Genomic DNA, 24,379 nt, shown 5'->3' on the forward strand with positions numbered 1-24,379 from the left:
CGAAATATTGGTATCGGAGTGGGATAAGAGAAAACGAAATAAAAACGAAAAAATAGACGAAGAACAGAGTGATTGTTTGTGGCAAAGCTAAACACCACTGAAAACATTCAAATCGGTATCGAACAGAATTGTTGGAGAAAGGTCGACCGTGAACGCTTCATTCAGCAACGGCACAACGAACATTACAACAAAATCCGTTCATCAAAATAACCAGATCGACGAAAAACAACACAGGGACACCCATTAGATTCAAAAGTCACTCGCGTAAAAATAATTACTCGTGATTGGATAGCGGCGAGAATAGTTTGATGAAGTAAAAAAAAAGAAACTAGTAGTAGGTCTTCCGTTGATATGCTTCTCCATCGCCTCGTCCCGCCTCAGACAGTACACCTTTCACCTTTATTAATTCCCTTTCCTCCAGATAGTCTTCTGACGACATTTCTGCTAACAGAGCCCATTGATTTACGAACATTGCTGGAAAGTGGGTGATAAACGCCAAGCTTTGTTGTAGATCGAAGATCAGACCGCTGACCTTTCCAAACTCGAACGGTCCCATCGCCACTTGACGCTGTCAGTACTGTCCCAGTAACATTGTATTTGATGCGCCACGCACGACGTTCGTCGCCAAGAACAGCAACCTGCAAATAAAGCTAAATTAAGTATGTGGGACAAAAATAAGACAAATTTCTCTTCAAAAAATTGAAGTCAACGAAATACCAAAACCTTTGCAACACCACATTAAAATCGCCAGCAAGGTTAAATAAAACGCCACGCGAGAAGATTTCTAATGCTACAAAACCCTTTCAAAAATACTCGAAGAAATCTTCAAAGTTCCTTAGGAGAGTAAAAATGGTCTTTGAAGAAAGTAGATAACAACGATATTTGTTCCTGAACTCGACAGCGTTTTAAATTTGAAGGTCTTGAAATGCAAACGAATAGTAAACGATGTAGTACTGGGTTTTCAAATCCAACGAATTGGAACGAAGTAAAAGACAAACAGGTATTGGATTTTCTATTCAACGAGTGAAATAACATGTAACATTAATTTGCATTGTTCTAAACTCAGGCAAAAACTTTTTTTTCAACTATGTTCAACTCTATCTTCTGCAGAGATGCGCGTTGCATAAATTTACTTCCTACTAAAGTTATGTGTAGTCCAAAATCGAAGACATCCAAAAATAAACCATCCAAATTGAATGTTCTTACTATTCCTGGTATGAGCAAAACCTAGAAAGTTTTATTATTTCAGAGACTACGAGCAAATCACTCTTCTAACAATGATCACAAAAAGAATTGGTCCATCCGTGTTTTTTCTTTCGAAGTTCCTTCTATTCTTTTTATTTTTTCATGATATTAGCTAGCTGGATTTTCGCCATTTGATCTAACTCTTTTTTTAAAATCTTCATCATCATTATTGATGTTTCTTTTTATCTTCTCGTAGTGGTGCTTAGCCGGTCAAAGATAGCAAAAGTTGATGGGCCTTTACGTCCTCGAACCGTTTGTCCAGGGCTCCTGATGAACTCGATCGTTCTAGGTTACGTTTTTTCACCAAGAAACGTGGTAAGCTTGTTCTAAAAAAGGGGTTCTAGATTTGGGAAAAGGGACCTCGACTGAGGATTTCTTACGTTCTGTAGCACGAGGATGAGCTGTCGACCTACCATACGAATGTTCAAGGAATGGGTGTCCTCAATAAACAATAAACTCATCTTTAACTAGTGACGCGCAGCGTAGCAACCTACCCACACCTTCAATATAAGCATCCTTTCACTGCTTCGGAACATACTTTTCATTCACACAACGCGATTGCAATAAATGAAATTGCTTTTTAAAAAACGTATAAAAGAAGAAATCAATGTAATAAATAAGTGAGTCATGGAACCAAAATATAGAACTGAAAAACAGCACTAAGCAAACAAACTTTGTTCGCCGAGTATTCTGTTGCATCAGTCGGTACGTTCTCTGGAGTTCCGTTGTCGTCATCAACAAAAGCTGATACGGGGATCTGAAAACGGCATCTTTACGGCTTAATAAAACCTATTCATAGTGCTATTGATAGATGAACAATAACCAAAAAATTGCTAGAAAAACCAGGAAAACTTATTAAGGAGCTAACTGAAAGAGAAAATAAATTTGTCAACAACTAACAATTAAGCTTGTACAGAGAGTACCGATATAAGGAGACAGCACAATAAAGGTTCAGGAACACAAGTATTTGACCAATTGCTCAAAATAAAGAAACACGCATGTTCGAAAGAAATCATATCTATAGGAACTTTTCTATGATCTTATTAAAGCACAATCAAATAAAAAACCATTGGAGACAAAGATTCGCTGGACGACAAGGAAAAACTTTGGAATAAAGGCATAGTAGTTTTGTAGTATTTAATGTATATCTTTGTTACATAATAGGATTCCAACATTGTCGAAGAAAAAGAGAGCAAAGAAGCTAGGGAAGTCACAGTATTGTAGAAATGACTTATTTTCGTGAATGGTGATAGGAGCTACCTCTTAGCAATTTGAGTAGAGTATCAAAAACAAATAGCACTAATAATGAAAAGGAACAAATAGGGCCGTAAGAATAAATAAGTAAGACATGATCGACTACCTTGATACTGTACACGTGCACATCTCCAGCTGCTACGGCCAACTGATGCGAATCAGCGAGAGCAATTGGAGAGAAGCGCAGATCAGTCACCGGGAAAGCTAAATCTAGCCGAAGCGAAATTACTCGCTGCCACTTCCTGCAAAACAATATAAATGAATTCAACAATTATTTTGAAGTATACTGAGCATACCGCAAATTTTCGTTGTGTTCATAGATCACGACACGTTCATCATTTTCTGCACGTTTATCGTCGGAGGCAACAGCAAGAAGAGGTTTATGTATCCGAGATCGACTCCACTCCACACTACCGCATCTTGTATAGAAAGCCTTAATTCAACTAACTTAATTTCTTAACTAACTCACAAATGAAAAATACGTTTGCTCGGAATTTCATCTGTTGTTAGTTTAGGCCTTGATACGGCTAAGCGAATTCAGCATATTCATGCATATTACAAACAAATTCTCCAGATGCAAAAAAAAAACTAAAAGCTAATTTGCTAAAGATCAAAAACAATATAAACAAGTTTTCGGGTACTCAACTAAACCTGATATCTTCCACATCCCAATAAACTTTTTGGAAACAAATAAATGCGAATACCATTACATTACAAGTCGTGGAAATCTAGAATTGATAAACATACCTGAAGTTCGTGACATAGAGACCATCTTGATAAATCCATTACATCGGCTGCTTCGTAAATCCGTACAATACCTTGCGCTGATACTGTCGCCTTAACAAAATGTTATCAAATCATACATCACAATCTACACCCGCACTTACCAGCAATAGGCCTAGATGTCGAGGAGCAAACGCAATATCAGTAACATTCGCTCTGCTATCGGTCAGGTAAGCTTTCCGAACCCAACGAGCACCCTTACGACCTTCTGAACAGAAAGAGTACTTAAACTAGCAGCATTACTGCACAGAAAATGAGCCAAAGACACGAATAAGTCAACTCTAACCTGCTCCTGGTGCGCTCCTTATTTCTTCCCATATGTGTACACTGCGGTCATATGAGCATGTAGCCAGTAGCTGTCCAAATTCGGGATGAGCCCAAACGACTCTCCAGACAGCACCACCATGCACCTACAAACACGCACAACTAAAGCGAGAACAAGCAAATAAAGAAGAAGATGGACCTTCCAACTAGCTGCTTTGATCCATGCTCCCTCAGGTGTTCGGTCCCAAACGGACAATGTCATATCACTTGAACACGTAGCAAGACGTCGACCATGATGATCAAAGGCAACCTTAATCCAATATAAGAAAAAAAGCCTTTGCCAAGAGCAGATCGGAACAATTTTCTTAGGTAAGTTTCAGAGTTTGGCGCTAAGGATCCAACCTGATGAATGAGATCGCGGTGTGTTACATCGAAGTCAAACGGTTTAGAACGATCATCCATTTCGGATGTTGTGAAGTCCATATTACCAATGGAAAATAAGAAAACTGATCTAGCCGTTTATTCTGAAATTACAAATTTCTTATGAAAGACCTTGGAAACTAAGCATCCGATACTAAAGAACTGCCATTTCGATTTATGTCCGACTGAAAAAGTGTGCATCAATTTCGGCTTTCCTAATTTTCGTCAACTACGCTCCAACCTATGATGAGTAAGTTGAAATCATACACGCGATAGTCAGAGGTTTTGCTCCGATCCATAGATGCGATAGTCCGAGCCGGCGTTCCGACCCCCTTCACTTTTGGACGGTTGTTGGAGGGACCTCCTTCACTTTTGGACGGTAGGCGAAAAAACCCTCTCCACTTTTGTACAGTTGTGCCCTATTCACTTGAACTGCACCCCATGAGCTAGTCCCCCTTCACCTGAGCAGTGTACTGCCTCTCCGTATCCCACCTATGGTCGAAACTTTGTACACGGACTAATAGAAAATCTATGAACAGAATTATTCACTTCTCAACCTTAAAAGCACTACCCCACGAATCTTGGGTGGTACGGGTTCCAGGTGGGTTATGTCTATACGGGGTCTTAGATTCTGCGGAAGAGGGTGATTCCGTCCATTTCTTCCTAATCACCGTTAAAAACTACCCTGAAAATGCGACGCGCACAGAAGGCTGGAGCGCTCCAACAGTACTCCCTTTAGAAAATAGCTCCCCGGAATGCTCGAAGCCGCATCTTCCAAGTTTTTTTTTAACGGAAATTAGGAAGAAATGGATGGAATCACCCTTTTCTCCACAATCTACGACCCTGTATAGGTATAAAGCACCTGAAAACTCGTACCACCCCAGAATAGTGGGCAAAACTGGCTGAGCCGATGAGGTGGCGCGTTATCATAATATTGAATGAGATCAACAAAATATTGAGTTCTAAGAGATACAAAAATATTAAGATTGCCAAAACAACATTAATATTGTCGATCCAATGATGAGAACTTCTTAATAAGTATATCAAAGCACAATTTGACCTCTTGTTTTTTTCGGCTTGCTCAAGCAAATCAATCAAAACTACATATTAATCATGCCAAGATTCAAGGACAGTCGAACATGGGCACTACTGAAATTTGACGGTTTTGTGCTGCTCGAGAGAAAATAGAGGTATACAGATAGGGAAGATATAATATGAAGATACCCGCAAACTCTTGCAAGAGCGAAAAAAAAGCTAGAGCAAATAAAATAAAACAAGATTTCAAATGACATGCCGATAGCTGATACATGGCTGTACATGTTGTAGGTGTATAATGAAAAATCTGCGTTCGTGAATGGAACTAGACCATCAAAGTTAACGTAGAATGTTATTCAAGATGATCCAAGATTGAGGAAGAAGTATGTGAATCTTATCTAAAATTTCTCTCATGAAGTAGTGGCTGCCGAGTTCGACATCTGTTGTGACCACATCGTCATTTTTGTAGTATTGCAAATAGTAATTTGCAGGACTTGTATCGCTAAGAATTCAGTTTCAATTCAATTAGGTAAAATTTAGTTGGAGAGAGGGGACACTCAACCGCGCTCTTATTTCTGGAAGTGATTACTTGCAATGAAATAATGATTAATCCTACAACTAACAAATTTTACGATAATGGAAAAAATAACAACTGTGTAGTGTATCCTTTTTTCAGCACCAATCCCCAGCATTTTTATATTCCAGAACTAGAAGGAGAAAATTTTTACAGTGCGTTTAACCATGACTTTCGCTGCTCTGGATGAGAGAAAAGTTCTAACACTACAGGTGCCTTATAAAATACAACGTGCTTAGCCAATTTGGACTATATACAAACTAGCCGCACATCCGTACAAAGCGTCCTTTAGAAAATATAAAGAAATCAACGTAATTAGTATAGAACGCAGGCAAAGGGTAAAGTAACAATGCAAAAAAGAAACAAAGAACAGAAAACAACCCACAATATAACGACGTCGATGAATGGAGAACGCGTTACACGGGTCTTCTTGGTCAATTGATGTAGTTGATGTCAGATCGGACTGAAATAGATGCATTTCCGTTGAGTAATTTAACACAGTGAAGAAAATACGACCTGGAGACAGGTTGAATTCATTTAAGCGTAAGGGAAAATACGTAATTACGTATGTAATCCTATTCACAAACACTTTATGTGAAAGAAGTCTAAAAAAATTACCGCAGTGGAGAGGAGGCAATAAAAAAATACCGTCACTGGGATCAATACGAGTGGTAGTATCCAAGAGATCAAAAGTGACGTTCTTGCCCCCTTATGTCATTGAAGTTAAAAAGGTGCGGTAATCGATTTGTTAAAGGCATCACCCACGAATCTGGAGTGGTGGGGGTTTCGGGTGGGTTATGCCTATACGGGGTCGTAGGTTATCGAGAGGAGGATGTTTCCGTCCACTTCTTTCTAATTGCCGTAAAAAACGGCCCAGAAGATGCGGCTCCGAGCGTCCCAGGGCGCTATTTCCTAGGAAGAGTTGTATTGGAGCGCGCTAGCCTTGTGCACGCGCCGCATCTTCTGGGCCTTTTTCTATGGCAATTAGGAAGAAATGGAAGGAATCACCCTCTTCCCCATAGTCTACAACTCGTATGGGCATAACCCACCTGAAACCCGCACCATCCCAGATTCGTGGGGTGAAGCTTTTAAACTTGGCAAAATTCAGCACGAAAATGGAGGAAGAAGAAAAGAATTGCATGCAGCAACATTTTAAATGTACTTTGCCGATAGAAAATAGTAAGTAGATGTAAATGTTTAAGGAATAAAGGAAGAAAAAGTAGCACTTGGGCAGAAAGAAGCGAATGAGAAGTCGCATTCACCTATAACTGTATCTGAGATGAGAACTAGTCAGAAGAACTACCGTATAACACAAATCAAGATTTCTGATTTGATTTCGACGCCTCCGCTGTGTGCGTAAAGTCGCGCCCTTTCTACATCAGTCCCCTTCATGGCAGCACGTGATTTTACGTGAACGAACACGATTTTTTGCACGCGATTTGAAAAGGGTTTGACCGTTTCTAACACGTTGTCTGCCGCGTGCAATGATCTCCACTCACGTTTTAACGTGTTGATCTCATCATCTAGAAAATGTCGCTTATTTCAGTGAGTTCTCTGCAAATCCAATCGTTTATTTTTCCATATTCTATGTTCTTCATGGTATTAACTTATTCATGATTGCTAGAAACAACAAAAATTGGGGTCCCGTATACAAATCTGATTGTTGCCTGCACGTGATGGCCCTACTTTCATTTAACACAATCAGACATCTGAGTATAAGATTTGTGAACGTACGAGCTATACCAACTGTCCTGTTATGTTGCATAAGTTCTTCAGGCATTCCAAAAAGGTGCCATTGTCCAGCAAACCTTTTCCCAACCTTGCAGAGACCCGTACATTAACAGATCAAAATTCTAAAAGGAACAGGGAATATTTGACAACTTTGACAACAGACACCTTGTTCGTAACATAGAACACTCGCGACACTCGATCATTGAAACAGATGATCGAGTGAACTCGATTCGATAGTGACTGACAGTTGTTTGTCACGAACAAGCGGCTCTGTTAGGACTGATACCGATATCTGCATTTACCGTGGCCAAAAACTGGTATTACTTCGAGAGGCAATTGTCGAGCAACGGTAATCGTCTGGTGGACCTTTGCGAGCTGAGGAACTTCACAACCACTCCCACGCTCAATCGGGAATCAACCACGCCATCAACCAGGTTCTGACAAGGGCCAACCCTTTTAACATCTGAAGAGCAGTGCAAGCAGAAGATAACAACCATTCAGCTATAACGCGACTACGTGCCAACAGGGAACTTTCATTTGTAGGACGAATGGAAATGTAGACCCGTTCGGGCTTTCGCATTCGATTCCGACCGCTGCTTAAGTTCCGACGGTTCACTCACCTTGACGCTTCCAAAAAAGAAGTCATGCAGTTCCACCTGCACCGAATATCGTCATGGTAGGTGCGAAAGATGAGGAACGCAGAAAGAAGTTCCGTCGACGTCGAATAATGTTGAAGTACCAAGAAGACTTGATGACACCGACGATGTCGCCTGCGCCCTAGTTATTTCAACCAGTGAACATCAATAACGGAAGAAAAGGTGTAGGAGGACACGAATCTGATCGAAGTTTATGCTCGCTGCTTAAGAGTAAGACAGTACAGCGGCAAGACAAAGAGGTATTCATTTGTTCCGAACAATGTTAGAGTAGTTAGTGTAGTTAGGAGCCTTCGTATCCTCTATGAGCAGGAAATGACCAAATATCAAGAATGGAAGGCTTGACAGAGACGGTGGAATTAGTTCGGAAATACTAAAGTCTCCTCCTATGCGTAGGATTTGTGAAATGAGAAATATAATGCCGTTTACATAGATAAGCGAAGGAATACCTAACTCATCAAGACATTCAATGTATAGTTCCTCTCCACAAGAAGTTATCTGCCACGGAACCCAAGAATTATCGAGGAAGGTAACTGCCCATAATGCACAACCTTTTAGAGCGGATTATGTTGAATCGGCTTGCAGCCAATTTGGAATCGAAACCAGCTGAGAACTAAAGTATTGCGACCCGAAAAAAAAATGCAAGCGCATGTGGATCTCCTCATTACGCTCGACGGAAATCAGAGTGCAATGACAACCGATCGAACTCGTAGATGAATTCTGTCATGGCGTTAATATGCTAAAAAAAATTGACGGCAACTGCGAGATAAATGTTCAGCAGTGATGTGCTAAGACCAATTCGACCTACAGCCCCTTAAAGGCAGCATACCACGATTCTGGGGTGGTCAGATTTCAGGTGGAGTATCCGTATACGATTTATTTTTATAGATTACGGAGACCGGGATGGTTCCGCACATCTCTCCTTGTTCGATTGGAGCGATTGGAGCGCGCCAGCCTTGTGCGGCGCCGCATCTTCCGGGCCGTTTTTTACGGCAATTAGCAAAAAATGGACGGAATTACCTCCCTCTCCGTAGTCTCCCATCCCGTATACCAATACTCTACCTGAAATCTGTACCACCTCAGATTCGTGGGGTAATGCCTTTAAGGACGTGGCTCTACTTTTCTTATTCCAGTAGTGGTTTGATACTTTGAACTTCAACCTTACGTTTCAGTCATCTATTGAACAGAACTCTTAGCAACGCAGTTATATCGAGTTTGGTCCCCGTTCGCACCGAAAAAATGTTTCAATAACATTTCAGATGTGTTTGCACAACTGGATATCGTATTTCCAAGTTCCAGGCATAAGAAAAATATCTGCTCAAAAAAGCATACGAACAGATTTTCGAGAGAATTTAGCAAACAGTTGAGCTCTGTCAATGAGTAGTTACGAGCATTTATTTTTGAAGCCTTTAGTCTGCCACAAGCCAACCCATTGAAATCAATTCAAAATCTGCAACAATTCTCATCCCAAGTTTCACCAAATAACGGCAATGGTGGATAACGCATAGCTACTCATCAAGCGACCTAGAAAAAAAAAACAGTCCACTTATTATGGAGAGACATTATGCATGCCTGATAGTCGCTGTTGAGGGTGTTGCTCTGTTACTAATATCTAAATGAAGATGTAGCGTATCATCGATCACAGAGTTTTAAGGTGATTCAGAAGTTTTCGCAGATATTGTTTCACATTTTACAGTAAGAATAAAGAAGCGGTCGACCGTCCTCCAAAGAAAAAAGGAAAGAATTCATTTACCATGCAAAATTGCATGCGCAGTTACGCACAAAACTTTTCATCTTCGAGTTTTAAACCGTTCTTGGGTGGGTGGTATTGTTGGGTGCCAAAGAACTGAGGTGTTTGCTTCCACATCAAGGTTCGAGATGTGCGAGTATCTCACCGCCCACAGGTCTAATGTAGATCCCTCGGCATAACCGACAGCATCACGGAGACTGCAGATATCTGACTAGGGTGTATGTTTAATCGAACAGATGTCTTTTCAATATGTAATGGAATGCTGCTTTCAGAAAGTGGGTCAAGCACACCATTTTGTATGTGACGTATTCAGGATCAACGAAATCGAAGAAACCACACTTTGGGAACAAAAATCGAATGGGTTCTACTGCAATTTTGAGCATTGATTTGCCCTTACATTATTGAACTATCGGTTCTATGTCATCGTTTAAAAAAATCACCAAATCAAACTCTAAACCTATAAAACTTCCCCTTACAATCGTCATCCTGTCTCGTGAGTAAAGAGCGATGGTATTAAACGAACACCGGAATGAAACCCCTGCACTAAGTTTGAACATCCGCAAAAACAACGATAATGAGAACACTTTCTATCTAATAAATACTCATAGACAAAAACTCGGCCTGAAAAACATTCTACTCGAAAAAATTCTTTATTTCAATATAGAGATTTGTAATTTGATGCAGAAATCAAACTTGGGAAACTTGGAAATGTATTCGTACTGTAAAATCATAGAAATCTGAAGGAATGGCATATAACTTTGGCTTTTATCACATCACAGAGAGTATCACTGGAAAATCCAGAAGATCCAGAGGAGAAACATCTATCCGCGGTGTATTCGAACCGACTCATATCACTTGAAATACAGGATCAGGAACGTTATGAGAATTGCTATTATGATAGCACCCGTGATCAAAATGCAGATCTTCTTCTGAAAAGAAACAATTTCCACCGAAAACACCTTGCTTCTGATAGCTCTTATTTATTCCTCGAGTGAAACCGTATTCATTGTCCAGATCGATAACATAGTTGGTGCGAACAATGAATTAAAAACGGGACTACGAAGTGGAGATTAGAAAAAACGTTTTAACAACCAAAACAAATAATATTTATTTCTCGAGTGGGATGTAGAATCCAGAAAATGGGAGATCATATTTATATGCGAATATGGACAATATTTCGATGATGAAATTAATTTTAAAGAAGAGGAAAAAAACACGTCTAATTCAGCAAATAAAGAGCAAATAGCCCTAAACACAGTGGTCCTAGAACCAAAGTTCCCACTCAACGCTACACAGTGTGCTTTGTCACTGATCTAACCTGTACATTCGACTACAACTGCACGTAGCATGATCACTTCAAGAATATTTTATTTGGTCTACACTTGAGAACTTTCTGATTTAATCCCAGTGTGACTTCTTGTAATCGCAACCCTCCACCTCTGGACAAACTGTCGCACATTTTGAAGAGCGTTCTCGTTGGACTTAATCCACGTATGAGGCTCAAAACTTACAGGATACATCGATTTCAAATGAGTGAGCGCAATCCCAGTTGAAAACAAATTCCAGCCGAATGCGAACCGTGCTCATTCGGTTGAACATATGCTTAGCTTCGACCTTATGTAGCCCAAACAGGATTCTAATCATGCAACTGTCATTCAGGTTCAGGTTCATACCTGTTCATCAATTTGGAACCAAATTTCCTTCTACTTTTCGAAAGATACTTTTTTTTGAGAAATCGAATATCTTATATCGAACTGTGGTTACGATGCTTTCGAGCCCGTTTCATTATCATTTCCAACAAATTAAACAGTGAGGAAACTCCAAAGCAGCAACTAAAAATAACCATTAGAAGAGTTCCGACTAAAACACACGAGAGGCTTCTGTCTGCGTCATCAGCAGGCATAAATTTCCAAAGGAAATCCCAGTTGCAGAATCGAAACGAAGATGAGTTAGAGGGCAACTAATCCGATTGTACCCTCGCAGTCCGCAACTACACCAAAAAATAATCGAAAACAATACTAGGAAAAATAAAGGAATCCATGCCTAACCACGATAGAGACATCGTTGACATTGATGATTTGAAAAAAAAAAACCATCGATCCGAACTATATCTAGTTTGCACCAGAACTGCATTATATCGACAAAATTCCAAAGTCTAATATTTCTTGATGAAATAAATAAAAAACTAAGAGTAATAGCATTCACAATCAAAGCAAATTGGTCCTATGAAGAACGCTTCCATGCAGTTGTCGAAGAATATGCAGATGATATCACTTTGGAATGATGAAGAGGCAAGAAACCGATTAAGAGACGGCAGTGAAAGAGCCCAAGCGGTGTCTAGAACAGTCGCAGGCCTTTGTTCATGGTGCGAGCACCACCATCAAGCCAGTCGCCGGCCAACAGCTGGCCGCAACATGAACCAGTACGTAATACATTAAAATCTCAGCTTAGAGAAGCAAAAAAAACAGGCAAGGGACAAAATACGTAACAAATGTAGCGGATATTGCTTACAACGACACCGATAATTAAAACAATGACACCTGAACACAAAAATAAAAACAAAGGAGAACACGGCAGATCGACTTACGTTTGCTAAGAAGAAGAAAAGTCTAAATAATTGACAAGACACACGGATTTTTTTTTTGAGAGAACTGTTCATTTCTGTTATAGAACAATAACACACCAACGGATAAATGCGGATTCTTCTTTAGTAGCAAGCACACCAACATTCGGCACAAAAATGTTATATACCAGGAATGAAACTCATAATAATTAGCGCTGCGATAGCAATGAGGATGACGACACAGATGAGGATTATGATCTTCTTCTGAAATTGAACTAATTATAGGAACGTATGACAATCAGCACTCAGCGACGACGGCGGTACAGCACAACACAGTGGCATTGTGGGCACAATCGGTGAAATTAATATTTATTGGTAATAATGAATCCAGAAATGGGATCACCACAACACTTCTACTGAGTCAACGATCTCGATGTGAATTTACGTCGATAAATGCTCAGACAGGCAGAACAACTCTTTGTGGCACATACACAAACACAGTTATCCTCACAAACTCATAAGGATACTTCATCGGTATCAACAGTACTATGGTTTTCATTACGTATGACAATCAGAAAAAGTACTCTCCTCATTCTAACTAGTAAAACTCGCGCAGAATATCAGGATAGACTATAAGTGCCTAAGAAATCCACATAGATACGATGAAAACGTAAAACCGGTGAAGAATTTTGATCTTAAATGCTTCTACAGCCACCGTGATTTGCCTCAGTCTCCGAAAGGAATAAAAACCGTCACTAGGATTACTCGCTTCGAATAAAACTTTGACTTTATACGTCATGAAAGAAATTACTGAACAGCATTGAGATTTCGAAGAGAGAAAAAAGCTCCAAGAATATGGTATATTGGAGCAAAGTTTACACTTAGTGCAGAATTACGTGAGCTGTCTGCGATCCATTTTCAGTGATGTAAGTCAAGAAAAATGTGCGGTGTAAGTTCCAAGTTTCCAAACTCTTCCTCATTTTAAGTCAAGCTGCAACACATCTAGCACTTCTATTACCAAAAAAAAAAAAAATCAGACTTTCACTGGTATCTATAGCCTTTTCAAGGTATCAAATGGTCTATTCTACTGCGTCAAAGAACTCTGTAAAGCTATGAAATATGGACACACACTCTAGGGCTCCATGTGATAATTTATTTTCGTTGAAGAAAGCTCATTAGCGCACTAAGACGTTTGAGAAAAGTTTCTCACGGCTTTATTACCTCTATACCCAGTTTTTTTCCTTTCTTTTCCTGAGATTGCCGCACATAATGAAAACCAAACATACGTTGGCAATCATGCGATGACAAAATGCAAATTCTTGGCTATGGAAAGTAAATATTAGATGAAACGAATTGCACAACGGACAAAGTGATCACAACATTGAAAGGCATCCGCAACAACATCACAGTACAACACCTGATAGAACGCGACACAATACCGTAGTCTGACGATATGTGAGCGAACAATATGAATAAGGACTAGGAATTCTCGTTGAACTACATGTTACCCCCAAATTACCTCATTATATCAACTTATAAAATAATAAATTATGGAATAACTGATACTCGGAATCATACTCTGTGATATACCCGTACTACATCAAGAGGTGTTCAATTGCGCTCGAACAGAATTCGGAGAGGAATCAGATGACCTCACGGCTTGAGGTTGTTGTGAGTTCCCATCAACGGTTATTTTTGGAGTGGCCGCATTAGCGGTGGCCACCCAAATTATGATCCCGAGGATAACCAGTAATAGAATAACAATTACTGTTATTATGATGCAGATCTTTTTCTGAAATACACAACATTTAGCAGCATTTCCCCAAACACTATCAACCTTTCCAGAGAACTTATTTAATTGAATGTTAGTGATTTAGTTCTAGTCCATCCAGATGGCTATAGCATCCCACTCACCTAATGAATGCTTTAACCTGCTGCCTTCACTTGTGCTGTTCTTTCCCACGTTTATTAATGAAATTTAATAAAAAATTGAATAACAATCCGCAATAAATTATAGATCCTCTTTACCAGAACATTTGGTGATAATAAAGGTGGCTTTTGCAATATAACAGATGTGATGAATCCTCTCCAGAACTCTGCTAGGTTCACTTCAATCCACTGAAGAACCTAACGCAACATAAATTACAAATAGGGTTCTTTTCCAGGAATTCGAAGAAAAAAACCGTCTCATGTCGCAAGACAAACAATTGTCAATCAGCCGAAGAAGTTTTCTGACCAGAGACTTTTAATTATCAAGAGAAACAAATCGAAGCTTAATAGAGCTTCTCAGCGCTGAGTTCATGGCAGAACCTTTTTTTGTAGGAAAATGAAAGATCAAAGAAGATGGACGAATTATCTGCAATTGATGAAATCGTTTAAGGAAGAAAACGTGGAATCCATTGTGAGGAAAATAGGACCATTTCAAGTGAAGGAAATTGAAAAGTGAGTGAAGGAAATTCGACTGAAATAAGATTTCCGAGCATTTGTAGGTTCTTAGTGCACGACACTGTATGGCGCTGTCTACTGTGGCCGAGTAACATAGCGTAAAGGAAATCTATCAATACATAAAACCAGTGATGTTATGTATCAACAGCAAACTTAGCATAACCTTATCGAACGAAACATTTTCAGTTCATATGGAAAAAGCATCCAAAAGTTGAGCACGTGCATCTAATCGTGTTGAATGAAAACGCGTACAATTCAGCATGAAATCATTTCTGCACGTGGATTTGTAGATTCCGAAAAAGTTCCACTCTATTCTTGTTCTATTCAACTAATCTGAGAATGGTGAAAATTACGTCGACGTTCTTCGACCTCAAAAGCAGGAACCAAACATTTCCAGTAAGGCTGTAATGACTTGTAGAATTTTAAAAACATCGATTAAGAGACTACTCAAAATTCACACCCATTCTGAGTATCGAAAGATTTGATGAGGAAGCCTATGACATCTTTTTCATTTCTTTCTATTGTTTTCCTGATAAAAACAGAAAATTCCCGCAAATTCCCTTCGTTAGACTGCGGAATCACTAAAAGAGGCGACCTTATTGGTGAGCACACAGAGACTTCACCATTAACGCTCTGTGGCAGTATAGTTAGATTTGTTTGCAATAAACTACGCAGATTTCCAAGAAAAAAATCCATTACTGTTTCGACAAAACGTGGCGAAATGACGATGTACTTCAAAATATGGTACAGCTGCCTTTCGCCATCAATTCCTCTCTTGGTGACAAGTATAATGATTTGTATGAGAAGAGCATGGAGATAAAACGTGCGGTTTTGTTGTTTGGCATTCCAGAGCACCTATATATCCTTAAGTGTACAACGTTGAGTCCGTTTACAGTTCAGGACAAACTACAGGTTGCTTTACGGTCGTTGTCGCGTTACAGTACCCATGATTCCGTCATAGACTCGCATTGGAGCGACGTCAACCTCGCTAGCTTTGACTTCCCGCACATTTCGATGCTCCAGCTGTCTTTTCTCGAACGAGTAAGCAGCACCCACGGAGAGATCAAGAAAGTGCCAAGACGCAGATATGGAAAGCGCGTACAAGATAGCGTCAATCGATCATGTCTCCAATGTCTATATCCACGGATTAGGCGACAAAATGAGAACTGACGAACGCATAGAACGAACACATCGCAGTGTTTTTTAAAATCCCCCATGCGAACGAGATCGTGAGAAAAGAATTCCTCCGCACGTGCGTGCGCGAATCCATGTTCCTCCAAATGTAATAGGCTCGTGCAACTCGCATTGAATCCACGAAAAGAAAGTTGCGCTGACAACCATGCTCATGGATGCGTTATTGGTCAGCTACACATGCACAACAGCAACGAAAACCACCACCACAAACGCAATGATAACATTTGACGTGCATCCGAATTACGAGACTGCGGTAGAACCGCCAAGCAACGTCATCTCTCGTAGATTTCGGAAAATACTCACCCGTCGAGCCTTGCTCTGATATTGAACGGCTTTTTTCGTATCTGCTACAGCTCGGTCTACGAATTCTTTCGCATGTTCGACGTTGTACTCGATCCGATCCACCATTTCTCCCTATAATACGAAGATCGAGTAACTGCTGAGCACTTTCTTTGGATTCATTTGGAGAGAAGTGTCAGCACATAAACGTTTTCACAGCAAGAAAGCTGCCATCTCTTCCATTTCCAAGTTTTTTGTGAGTAAAGAAGATTAATCTTGCAGTAGCTGCGCTGAATTTCGATCCAGCTATGTACGTCAGAAGCAGCTTATCGAAAGCAAAAGTTAATTAATCAACTCATGTCCTTGAAATTCACTCACCACACCAGTCCCCAAAGCTTTCAAATGAGCGCTTAGATATCTTAGTTTGAATGGATGTTTTATTCCAAATACTTAACCCAACTTCAAATTTTTTAGCGGTAAATTTCAAACAATTTTCGCAAAACTAGGCGTGCAACTCCGAAAAGTACTCAACTTTTTCGGTCTTGAATAGTAAGGAGATCAATGTCAGCTAAGCAAAACCAACTGCCTTAATTTCTCCTCGTTCCATGTATCAAAATTTTGGTTACCACTTCAGGGTGGCGCCCCAGGGTATATCTTATCTAAGTGATTTGCCCAAAAAAGGTATTGCGCAGAATTAAAAAGGATGCACTTCGTTCGCTACAGTACAAAAGATTCTGTAGCGGTCTTATTGTAGCAATTACTTCCGCGAGAAGAAATCCGTTCAAGGTAGGAACCCTGAGGATAATGTTATCGTCAATTTTAAACTGTATAGGCGCTTGGAACTAACTTAGCTATGTATTTGTGTATTACACAATGTCCAACAATTTTCTTTTTGGAAGGCTCTGATTACTTCGGGTTTCTGTGATGAACTTCACATGACGTCCTTGGAAAGAATTTCATCACGCTTAAAAAAAAACTTCTATTGATGGTGCAGCTATTTCTTGGCATTTTTGCGAGATGTTTCAGCAGAAAAATCCACAAAGTAAAAACTATTGTGGTTGCCTTTAACCAGTGAAAAAGACAACGTCTGAAATCTGTAAAGTGTATGAAAATATTGTTCTATTTAACGAACACCGCTTCGAACATATCTGCAACTGCAAAGATGCTGCTTTTCAGTTTTAAAAGATTTTATTCGATGATGAATAAGTAAATGATCTAAAACCTGAATTTTCTGAATTGAACGTTTCTGGATTTCCCGAAGGGTAACCGTCTAATCTCCTCACAATGACATGATTCATAGCAGAACTACTTCAGGAATCAAAATTTCTCTTTTCTAAAATTTTTTTACTCTTCGTACTTCTTCCAGAGCCACAATAATATGCAATCTCACAAGTGTCGAAATAACGTTTTTCAAATGACTTTGGATCAACTTATACAGATGGCTACAAATTTGTAACACTAAAAATTACTATGAGAAAATGCAAAGAAAGTGTAAAATCAACAAGAAAACGTGTTTCAGTGAAGATATATTTCTGATAGGAACCTAGATGTAAAGCACAGTACACAGTGTTTCCACCTGGGAATATACTTCCATTTCGCGGATCAATAGCTCCATCTGGATCTGAGCCGCATAAAATCTTTCTACTTGGATTTTTTGAAATACTTGTTCCTAAACAGAAGCAAAAAATCCCATCTCCCGATAACATCTACGGCTCCCATTTTTTCCCTGATATATACGTACATTCCTCGAGATTAGGATAAACCTGCAAAGTGCTGAGCTCGAGCGGGACCGCAATAGCCACGATTCACCAATTCAGTGCTTAACGCACCTAGCGCAAATACTGCTCGAAAGCTAAAATTCATTGCTGCGAATGACATGAATTATAGAGCAATTGTTGTAAATTACCTCCGCAGCACTGCAAAAAAAGAACCTTAACGTTCACATTGATACTACGGTACTGTTATACCGTGCCGTAAGTTCTGCGACGAGTTCACGTCACAGAACTTGGGAATGTGGTACGACGCATGTCTGTTCCGTCGCAGTCCATTCCGTTCAGCAGCGGTGACTTGCCTTGTTATGCGGCGCGCTTTGGCGTGTCATTGTTCTAGCAATGCATTCATCGCTCTGCCAGTGCTCGCGAATCGATGCTGAGACGCGCTCTCCGTACCTCTTTGCCCCACGCACATCCGTTGACGATTTCTAAGATAATCCGGGAAATGATATTCGCCGAAACCATCCATCCATCGAATTTATGGCAAACTTCTTAATTTTTGTTGAAAATAATGCGAATTTTTCGCGGCTCTTTGTAGCGCTCTAGGGTACAGAACAAAAGCATCGCGTCACTATAGGACATTAAAGCAGTCACAATCTAGGCAATTCGTCAAATAAAGCCCCAGCTCGCAACGGACCCTTCGGAGGTAGAAGCATCATCGGCGAAAACAACGTCATTGTAGGCCAAAAGTTCACCAACCCATGAATCCTAACGCAAACAATTGTTCCTTGAAGGAACAAAATATGCAAGACAGATTCTCTATATATTCCCATAAATCCACAAAAAAAAAAGACGAAAAAAAAGCTCTTGAATATATTTCTATGGGACAATGGAAATTGGTCATAGTCAACTTATTGAACCCAGCGACCATGAAAAGGAATTGATACCTATGACTTTTGACCTCGCATACTATGAGAATCAAAGCTCCTTGCAAAAATAAATGAAAGGAATGAGAAACAACAGGTGCCGCTAGACGTATGAAATGGATTAGCAAACTTTAGCGTCACTTGAAAAGCAAACACATTTCCATTTCATTTTAATAATAATAATCTCAAACATTTAATTACAAGAAACCAACTCCAAGCTACAAGTGAAATAATTTTTGTAACATATAATATCAACATCACGGTTTCAATACCAGCACAAAATTTTCTGGAAAATTTATATTTTAGTGCCATCCATGTAGGACATGTTTTTCTGATAACATTTGCAGTAGGTGACACTGTTTGTTTACTTACACAAAGTGCTTTCATGTAATAATCCTACCCTCGTTATCGCCAGAAATATTGGGAAATATTTCGAAATGATGATGTGGGCCACTTTTTTTCCTTCGCCGAATACCAGTAGACAAAAGCAATGATTTTGCGCTGCGAACATGCACATTCGCTTCGTTTGGAGACTCCACTGATGACGTCATCTTAGTGGATGCCATTGCGCAGAACAACACGGAAAAACGTCTAACGCATTTCCTCCGAAAAGTTGCCCCGAAAAAAAAACTTCTGGCTTCACATATCTAGACGTCCTATGATCCAGCCAGTTCATACGCACTTTTCCATGGGAACGTATTCGTTCCACAACATGGTAGTGAATTCAATCAGATTTCACCTGATACGCCTACACACAAGTGAGCATCGCAAATATGACGCAAGTGCGGCATAATCCCTAGAGCGAAGCCTTGCTTTTTCATATTTGGGATTTAGGATTTGAAATACTATCAGATGGGAAAAAATCGCTGTGGCATTGGTAAAAAAGCTACGCCAAACGTTGTCATTTAAAATGACGTTATACAAAAGCAATCACATGACTGTGGCAGGTGAATTGATGTAGTCACATTGGGTGAAAAAACCGTCAGAGCGTGGATATTTCCTGTCTCGGTGGAGAACTTCGCATCGTCAAACGCAGCCTGTGCCAAAAATCTTCACCTATCAGAAAAAGTTATGTAACAAAGGCCTCGTAAGCATTCCTAATTCAGAACTGATGATGTTTCTCATGAAATGCAAAACAAGAGTACAATCCTCAACGTACATTTTAAAATTAAAACAAAAAGAAACTTAAGATCAGAAGGTTTCTGCACCAAATAGCGTAGGAAGACATATTTCAAGGAATTGCTATCTAACGAAACTCTTAATAAATAAGCACATTTTTAATGAAATAAGTGATAAAATACCATCAACTGTTAAAAAAGGAAAACAAAAAAGACTATGAATACCGCAAAAAATGGAAGAATAATAATGCGTAAATAAATATTTTAAGTAATCTTTGATGTATTGCTTCGATAGTTTTCTTCTCTTGTTCTTGTTTTCACCGTTTTTAAGATAATTGTAATTGCAACCTTAAGAACAAGAATTAGTTTTTTGGCCGCGTGGGAGTGTACGTCTCTAAAAGCTTCCCTTTCAAATTGTCCCCGGAAAAGCGTTTTCTCGTTTTTCTATTTCTCCTGAGAGAAATTTCAAGAGTTGAGCTCACCGTGCACTTTTTCTTATCACTGATACATTCACCACTCTTACCAATTCCCCACAAAACATTCAGTCATTTGTATTTCAGTAATGACACCTGACCCCATCAAAGGAATAACAACATAACAACTACAGTTGATCGCTGAATCGGACCCAGTCACGTAGAAAAGCTCGTCGTCGTTCGTTCATCGGGACTCACGTATATTTCGCAAACTCGTCGACACAAAACGGTCTTATTGCGTGCGAGAAACGTGAACAAGTTTACCTGACTTTCGACCAGCATCGCCATATCCATGAACATGTCGTGGAGTTCGCGAATACTGCTCTCCAACTTCATGATGTCATTATGCCGAGCTTCGATATCGGCTAACGTTTGCTTAGCCTGAAGAAATCAACGAAAAAAGGAGACATAATGGACGTCGAAAAGATGCAGAACGAAGCAAAAGAGCACCTGTTGTGTATCAGTGATGATTCCTTGCGTGAAAACACCAGGATTTCCGCTTTCAATCATTTCTTCCAAGTCCTCATCGCCAACTTGTTTCCCGGCTAAAATAACCGCAAGCTTCTTATTCTCCAGATTAAACGGAAAACATTCAAGTCAGACCGATGTCAAGTTGCCGTTGGATTCGGCCTTTGCAACGCTCGCGATAATCCGTTTGCGTTTTGTTGTAATCCGTCATCACTTCAACGAAACGTCGTGATAACGTGCTATGTTGTGTCTTGCGTATACGTAAATCCGCGTTCCCAGCTCCCGCGGATTCATCATGCTCAATTGCATTCTCAATGAGCTTCAGCTTACCACGCACCTGAAGCACAATCCCCGTAATCTCCAGTTTCAAAGCACCGGAAGATAACATTAGACAACCTTATTCGCCGTCCGTTTAATGCTTGCCATGAGCTCATCGAGCTCCTCTTTCGTTTCTGAAAAACCGTTCGTTTTAAATTTTGTCCAAGCATAGGGACAAATCTTGTTCAGCTGTGGCCGTGTAACGTCAGTCCGGTGTGTACGAGACACAACATTTCCAAAGTGAGGCAATTACAGCCACCTACGCATGCCATGGATGGCGATGTCGAGAATATTTGCTGGGGAACCGTGATTCTGCCCACAAACGAAACAAAAACCGCTCATTTCATTGCAATACAGTAGCTAATTGTTAAGGTAAATATAGAGAAATAACTGAATATTAAAGTATTAGCATTGCGGCAACCTACTCGGATCATTGACAGGATTTGAAAGAATCGCCGAATGTTTCTTCTTGACTTCTTCGACATTGTTTGCAATTAAATCGACACTACCACGGATCTCTTCGACCTGAAGCCATTTAAGATGAGCAGAAAAGGCAATACTCTGCTTCGAAGTTCGACATCTACAGACAAAAACATATTATGAACAAGTTCAAATAAATGTGACGTTCCCATGACGACGGAATTCTTGGCAGCCTTTCATCCCCGTCAAATCTACATCCACCTTAATGGAAATCATTACCGGCCAACTTACAGCTAGAAACGCGAAGAGCAGATACTCGTATTTGAACGTAGAGGGGGATTTTTTCTCGACATTGTGGTCCACACGTTGCCTCGGCAATAACTAATGATGCAATTTCGAGATCTAACGCATCACCAATAAAACAGCCGTCTGTTTTTCTCAAATTACAAGCGCGTTCTCCACGGAGCAATAGCTGTTGGCGCGTTGCCAGCTGGACGAACCAAGCTCGTAGCCGCCAAAATCATGGAAAAAACTCCAAAATCGATACGAAGCCGAGGCGAATGCACACATGTGAAAAGCGGTCGAGCGTCCGATGGGCATCCAAAACTACAATCATGCACAAAGGCCTCCATAGCTGCGTTGATGGGTTCTTGTCTCAGTATTTGTGCTTTTGGTTTTTTTTTTAAGAAAGTAAACCATGTTCTTTCGTTTTAATATAACGGCATCCCAGCATTTCTAAACTCATCTGGTATCGTTGGTTCTGTCATTTCCCACTGTAAAGCAAGAATATTTTAATGTGTGTCTTTCAAAACAAGTAACCAATCAGAAAGAATATCGTTTACAAAGGTTTTGCTTGTTATGCAAAAACTCATTGGCTTCCACGGCAAAATACAATTCCCAGCAGCTGCATTTGAAATCATTTACGAAACAAAGACATTACTAGCGGTAAACGGAAAAATACGCCATGACGCCAAGAAGAAACGTAGGAAACAAGAATACCAGAGAAAAACAGCAAGTGAAAAACAAAAGTGAAAAAATAGTGCTATATGTAAAGTACAAAGCTACCTGCTCGAAGAATTCTTCCATGTATTGGGCATTGCCCGTATCCATTTGCATATCATCATCTTGTTCATCTTCGGATTGTGCCGCTTTAAGGGCACTAAGGCGATCCTTAGTCATTGTTCAAGGAATAAATACACAGTTGGACAATTGCGAATGAACGGGGATCAAGAATCAGAGCCTGTCGATGAACATGCCTAAAATGGGAAGTGTGTGTGTGTGTGTAGCCAAATAATCGCACGCACAATGCTGCCGAGTCGCCCCGCCTCCCGGGTTGGGCTAGCTAGTGATAGCTGAAGAGGAAAAGCAGGCAGGCAAGCAAGCGCTTGTCCCAGGAGTAATATACGGAAAATGAAAGAACGAACACGGATGTACGCGGAAAGATACTATCAATAAAGCAGAGAACACCAGAAAGGTAGAGGAGTCATAACGTCAGATATAACAGAAGGAGAGCCATTTGCAGACGGACAAAGTGTCTAATTACAGGATGTATATGAAGTAATTGCACTAGCAATGGCTCCACTTGGCCTATTCAATGAGAAACACCATAGTTTTCGATCCGTTCAAGCAAAATCCTGCGTTCAATACTACTTTCAAAACAAGATTTCACATAGCTCAGGAAGGAAAACTTGTTCTTATCTACATATTCAGGCGGGGAATTCTGCCTCGTCCACAGTGACACCAGAGCTGTTCCAATTCAGCATTGTTACGACAGCTGTTTGACTCCTGACATCCTGCTGGATCCCCGAATCAAATGTGGGAAATAACGCGTGATTTGAATGACGACAGCGACGATCAAATTCAAAAAGAGATCCTGAGAAACAGAGCAAAAGAGGCTTTGTGATATTATCGCCATGACACATTTACAGATATTTCACAACTCGGTCATTAATTTTTTGGTTGATAACGTTATTTTACAAAACTGAATTATAAATAAACAACTCTGAAAATATATGAATGGAATTCCTCTATTCCGTTTCTATGTTTCATATCATAAAAGGAGGATAGGAGGAGAAGACAGCAATGAGTTCGACAACGAATAAAAAAGACTTCAAATAAATTAGGAATATACGTGCAAAGAACGCCCTGCTCCCAGAGGCATCCATAAGGTGGTCTTATCATTCCTTCTGGCAAAAGTTCCGTGATTTTAACTTGCTCGTAACTCATGAGAACCACAAAAGTAGAGTTGGTGAAGGAGTGCCAGCATTCCCCTAAAACTGGCCGTTGCCTCCGAATGAATATTTCTCAGAAATATCCTTTTTTTTGTAGAAATTCGTAGTCATTTTGGTGATGATGATTTGATATGCAAATGCAAGTGACTGCATATTAGTTAAACGTTGCAGGTTGTAAGAACATCACGAATGCATGAGAGCAAACAGTGAACGATGTTGGCGAACAATTAACTATTCAATGCTCAACTGCTAGCTAACCAGGTGAGTTACACGGGTACAAGTGTAACTACTACACATTTTATACTTATACTTCAATTTCAACGAGATGTGGAAGGATAGCATCATATTCTACAACTGTTTCTGGATGGAAAGAACAGAGAAATAATGGGAATTGATCTAGCAAATCTTGCGCAAACTGGTAACTTTGAATCGACAGCATCAGCTGTCCAAACAGCTAATCAATACAGTGGAAAGCGTCATCTGATGTCAACGATATGTACACCCCACGAACGGCGGCGCTCTG

At 40.0% G+C, this 24,379-nt stretch overlaps 2 protein-coding genes across 5 annotated transcripts; both read right to left on the reverse strand.

Annotated features, from left to right (window-relative positions):
- Positions 1-328: 328 nt before the first annotated feature.
- RB195_011156 (uncharacterized protein) lies at positions 329-4,029 on the reverse strand (the record flags this gene model as incomplete). Its single annotated transcript, XM_013435660.1, has 10 exons — positions 329-474; positions 533-638; positions 1,919-2,002; positions 2,606-2,741; positions 2,796-2,932; positions 3,247-3,336; positions 3,387-3,490; positions 3,569-3,692; positions 3,746-3,856; positions 3,949-4,029. The coding sequence occupies 10 exons, from the start codon at positions 4,027-4,029 to the stop codon at positions 329-331; spliced, it is 1,119 nt and encodes a 372-aa protein (XP_013291114.1).
- A 28-nt stretch (positions 4,030-4,057) lies between these two features.
- Positions 4,058-22,804, reverse strand: RB195_011157 (uncharacterized protein; the record flags this gene model as incomplete). 4 transcript variants are annotated; one of them, XM_064192461.1, is made up of 11 exons in its annotated part: positions 4,058-4,070; positions 5,961-6,004; positions 10,000-10,076; positions 12,461-12,536; positions 16,215-16,325; positions 20,684-20,800; positions 20,870-20,964; positions 21,023-21,224; positions 21,284-21,339; positions 21,631-21,730; positions 22,691-22,804. In XM_064192461.1, the coding sequence occupies 11 exons, from the start codon at positions 22,802-22,804 to the stop codon at positions 4,058-4,060; spliced, it is 1,005 nt and encodes a 334-aa protein (XP_064050042.1). The 4 variants fall into 4 exon arrangements, with proteins under 4 accessions (XP_064050042.1, XP_064050043.1, XP_064050044.1 ...); XM_064192460.1 differs by lacking the exons at positions 10,000-10,076; positions 12,461-12,536 and adding an exon at positions 13,930-14,064; XM_064192462.1 differs by lacking the exons at positions 4,058-4,070; positions 5,961-6,004; positions 10,000-10,076; positions 12,461-12,536 and adding an exon at positions 10,561-10,638.
- Between the last annotated feature and the right edge of the window lie 1,575 nt (positions 22,805-24,379).

Source organism: Necator americanus, chromosome III, assembly GCF_031761385.1.
Source record: "Necator americanus strain Aroian chromosome III, whole genome shotgun sequence".
Lineage (NCBI taxonomy): Eukaryota > Metazoa > Nematoda > Chromadorea > Rhabditida > Ancylostomatidae > Necator > Necator americanus.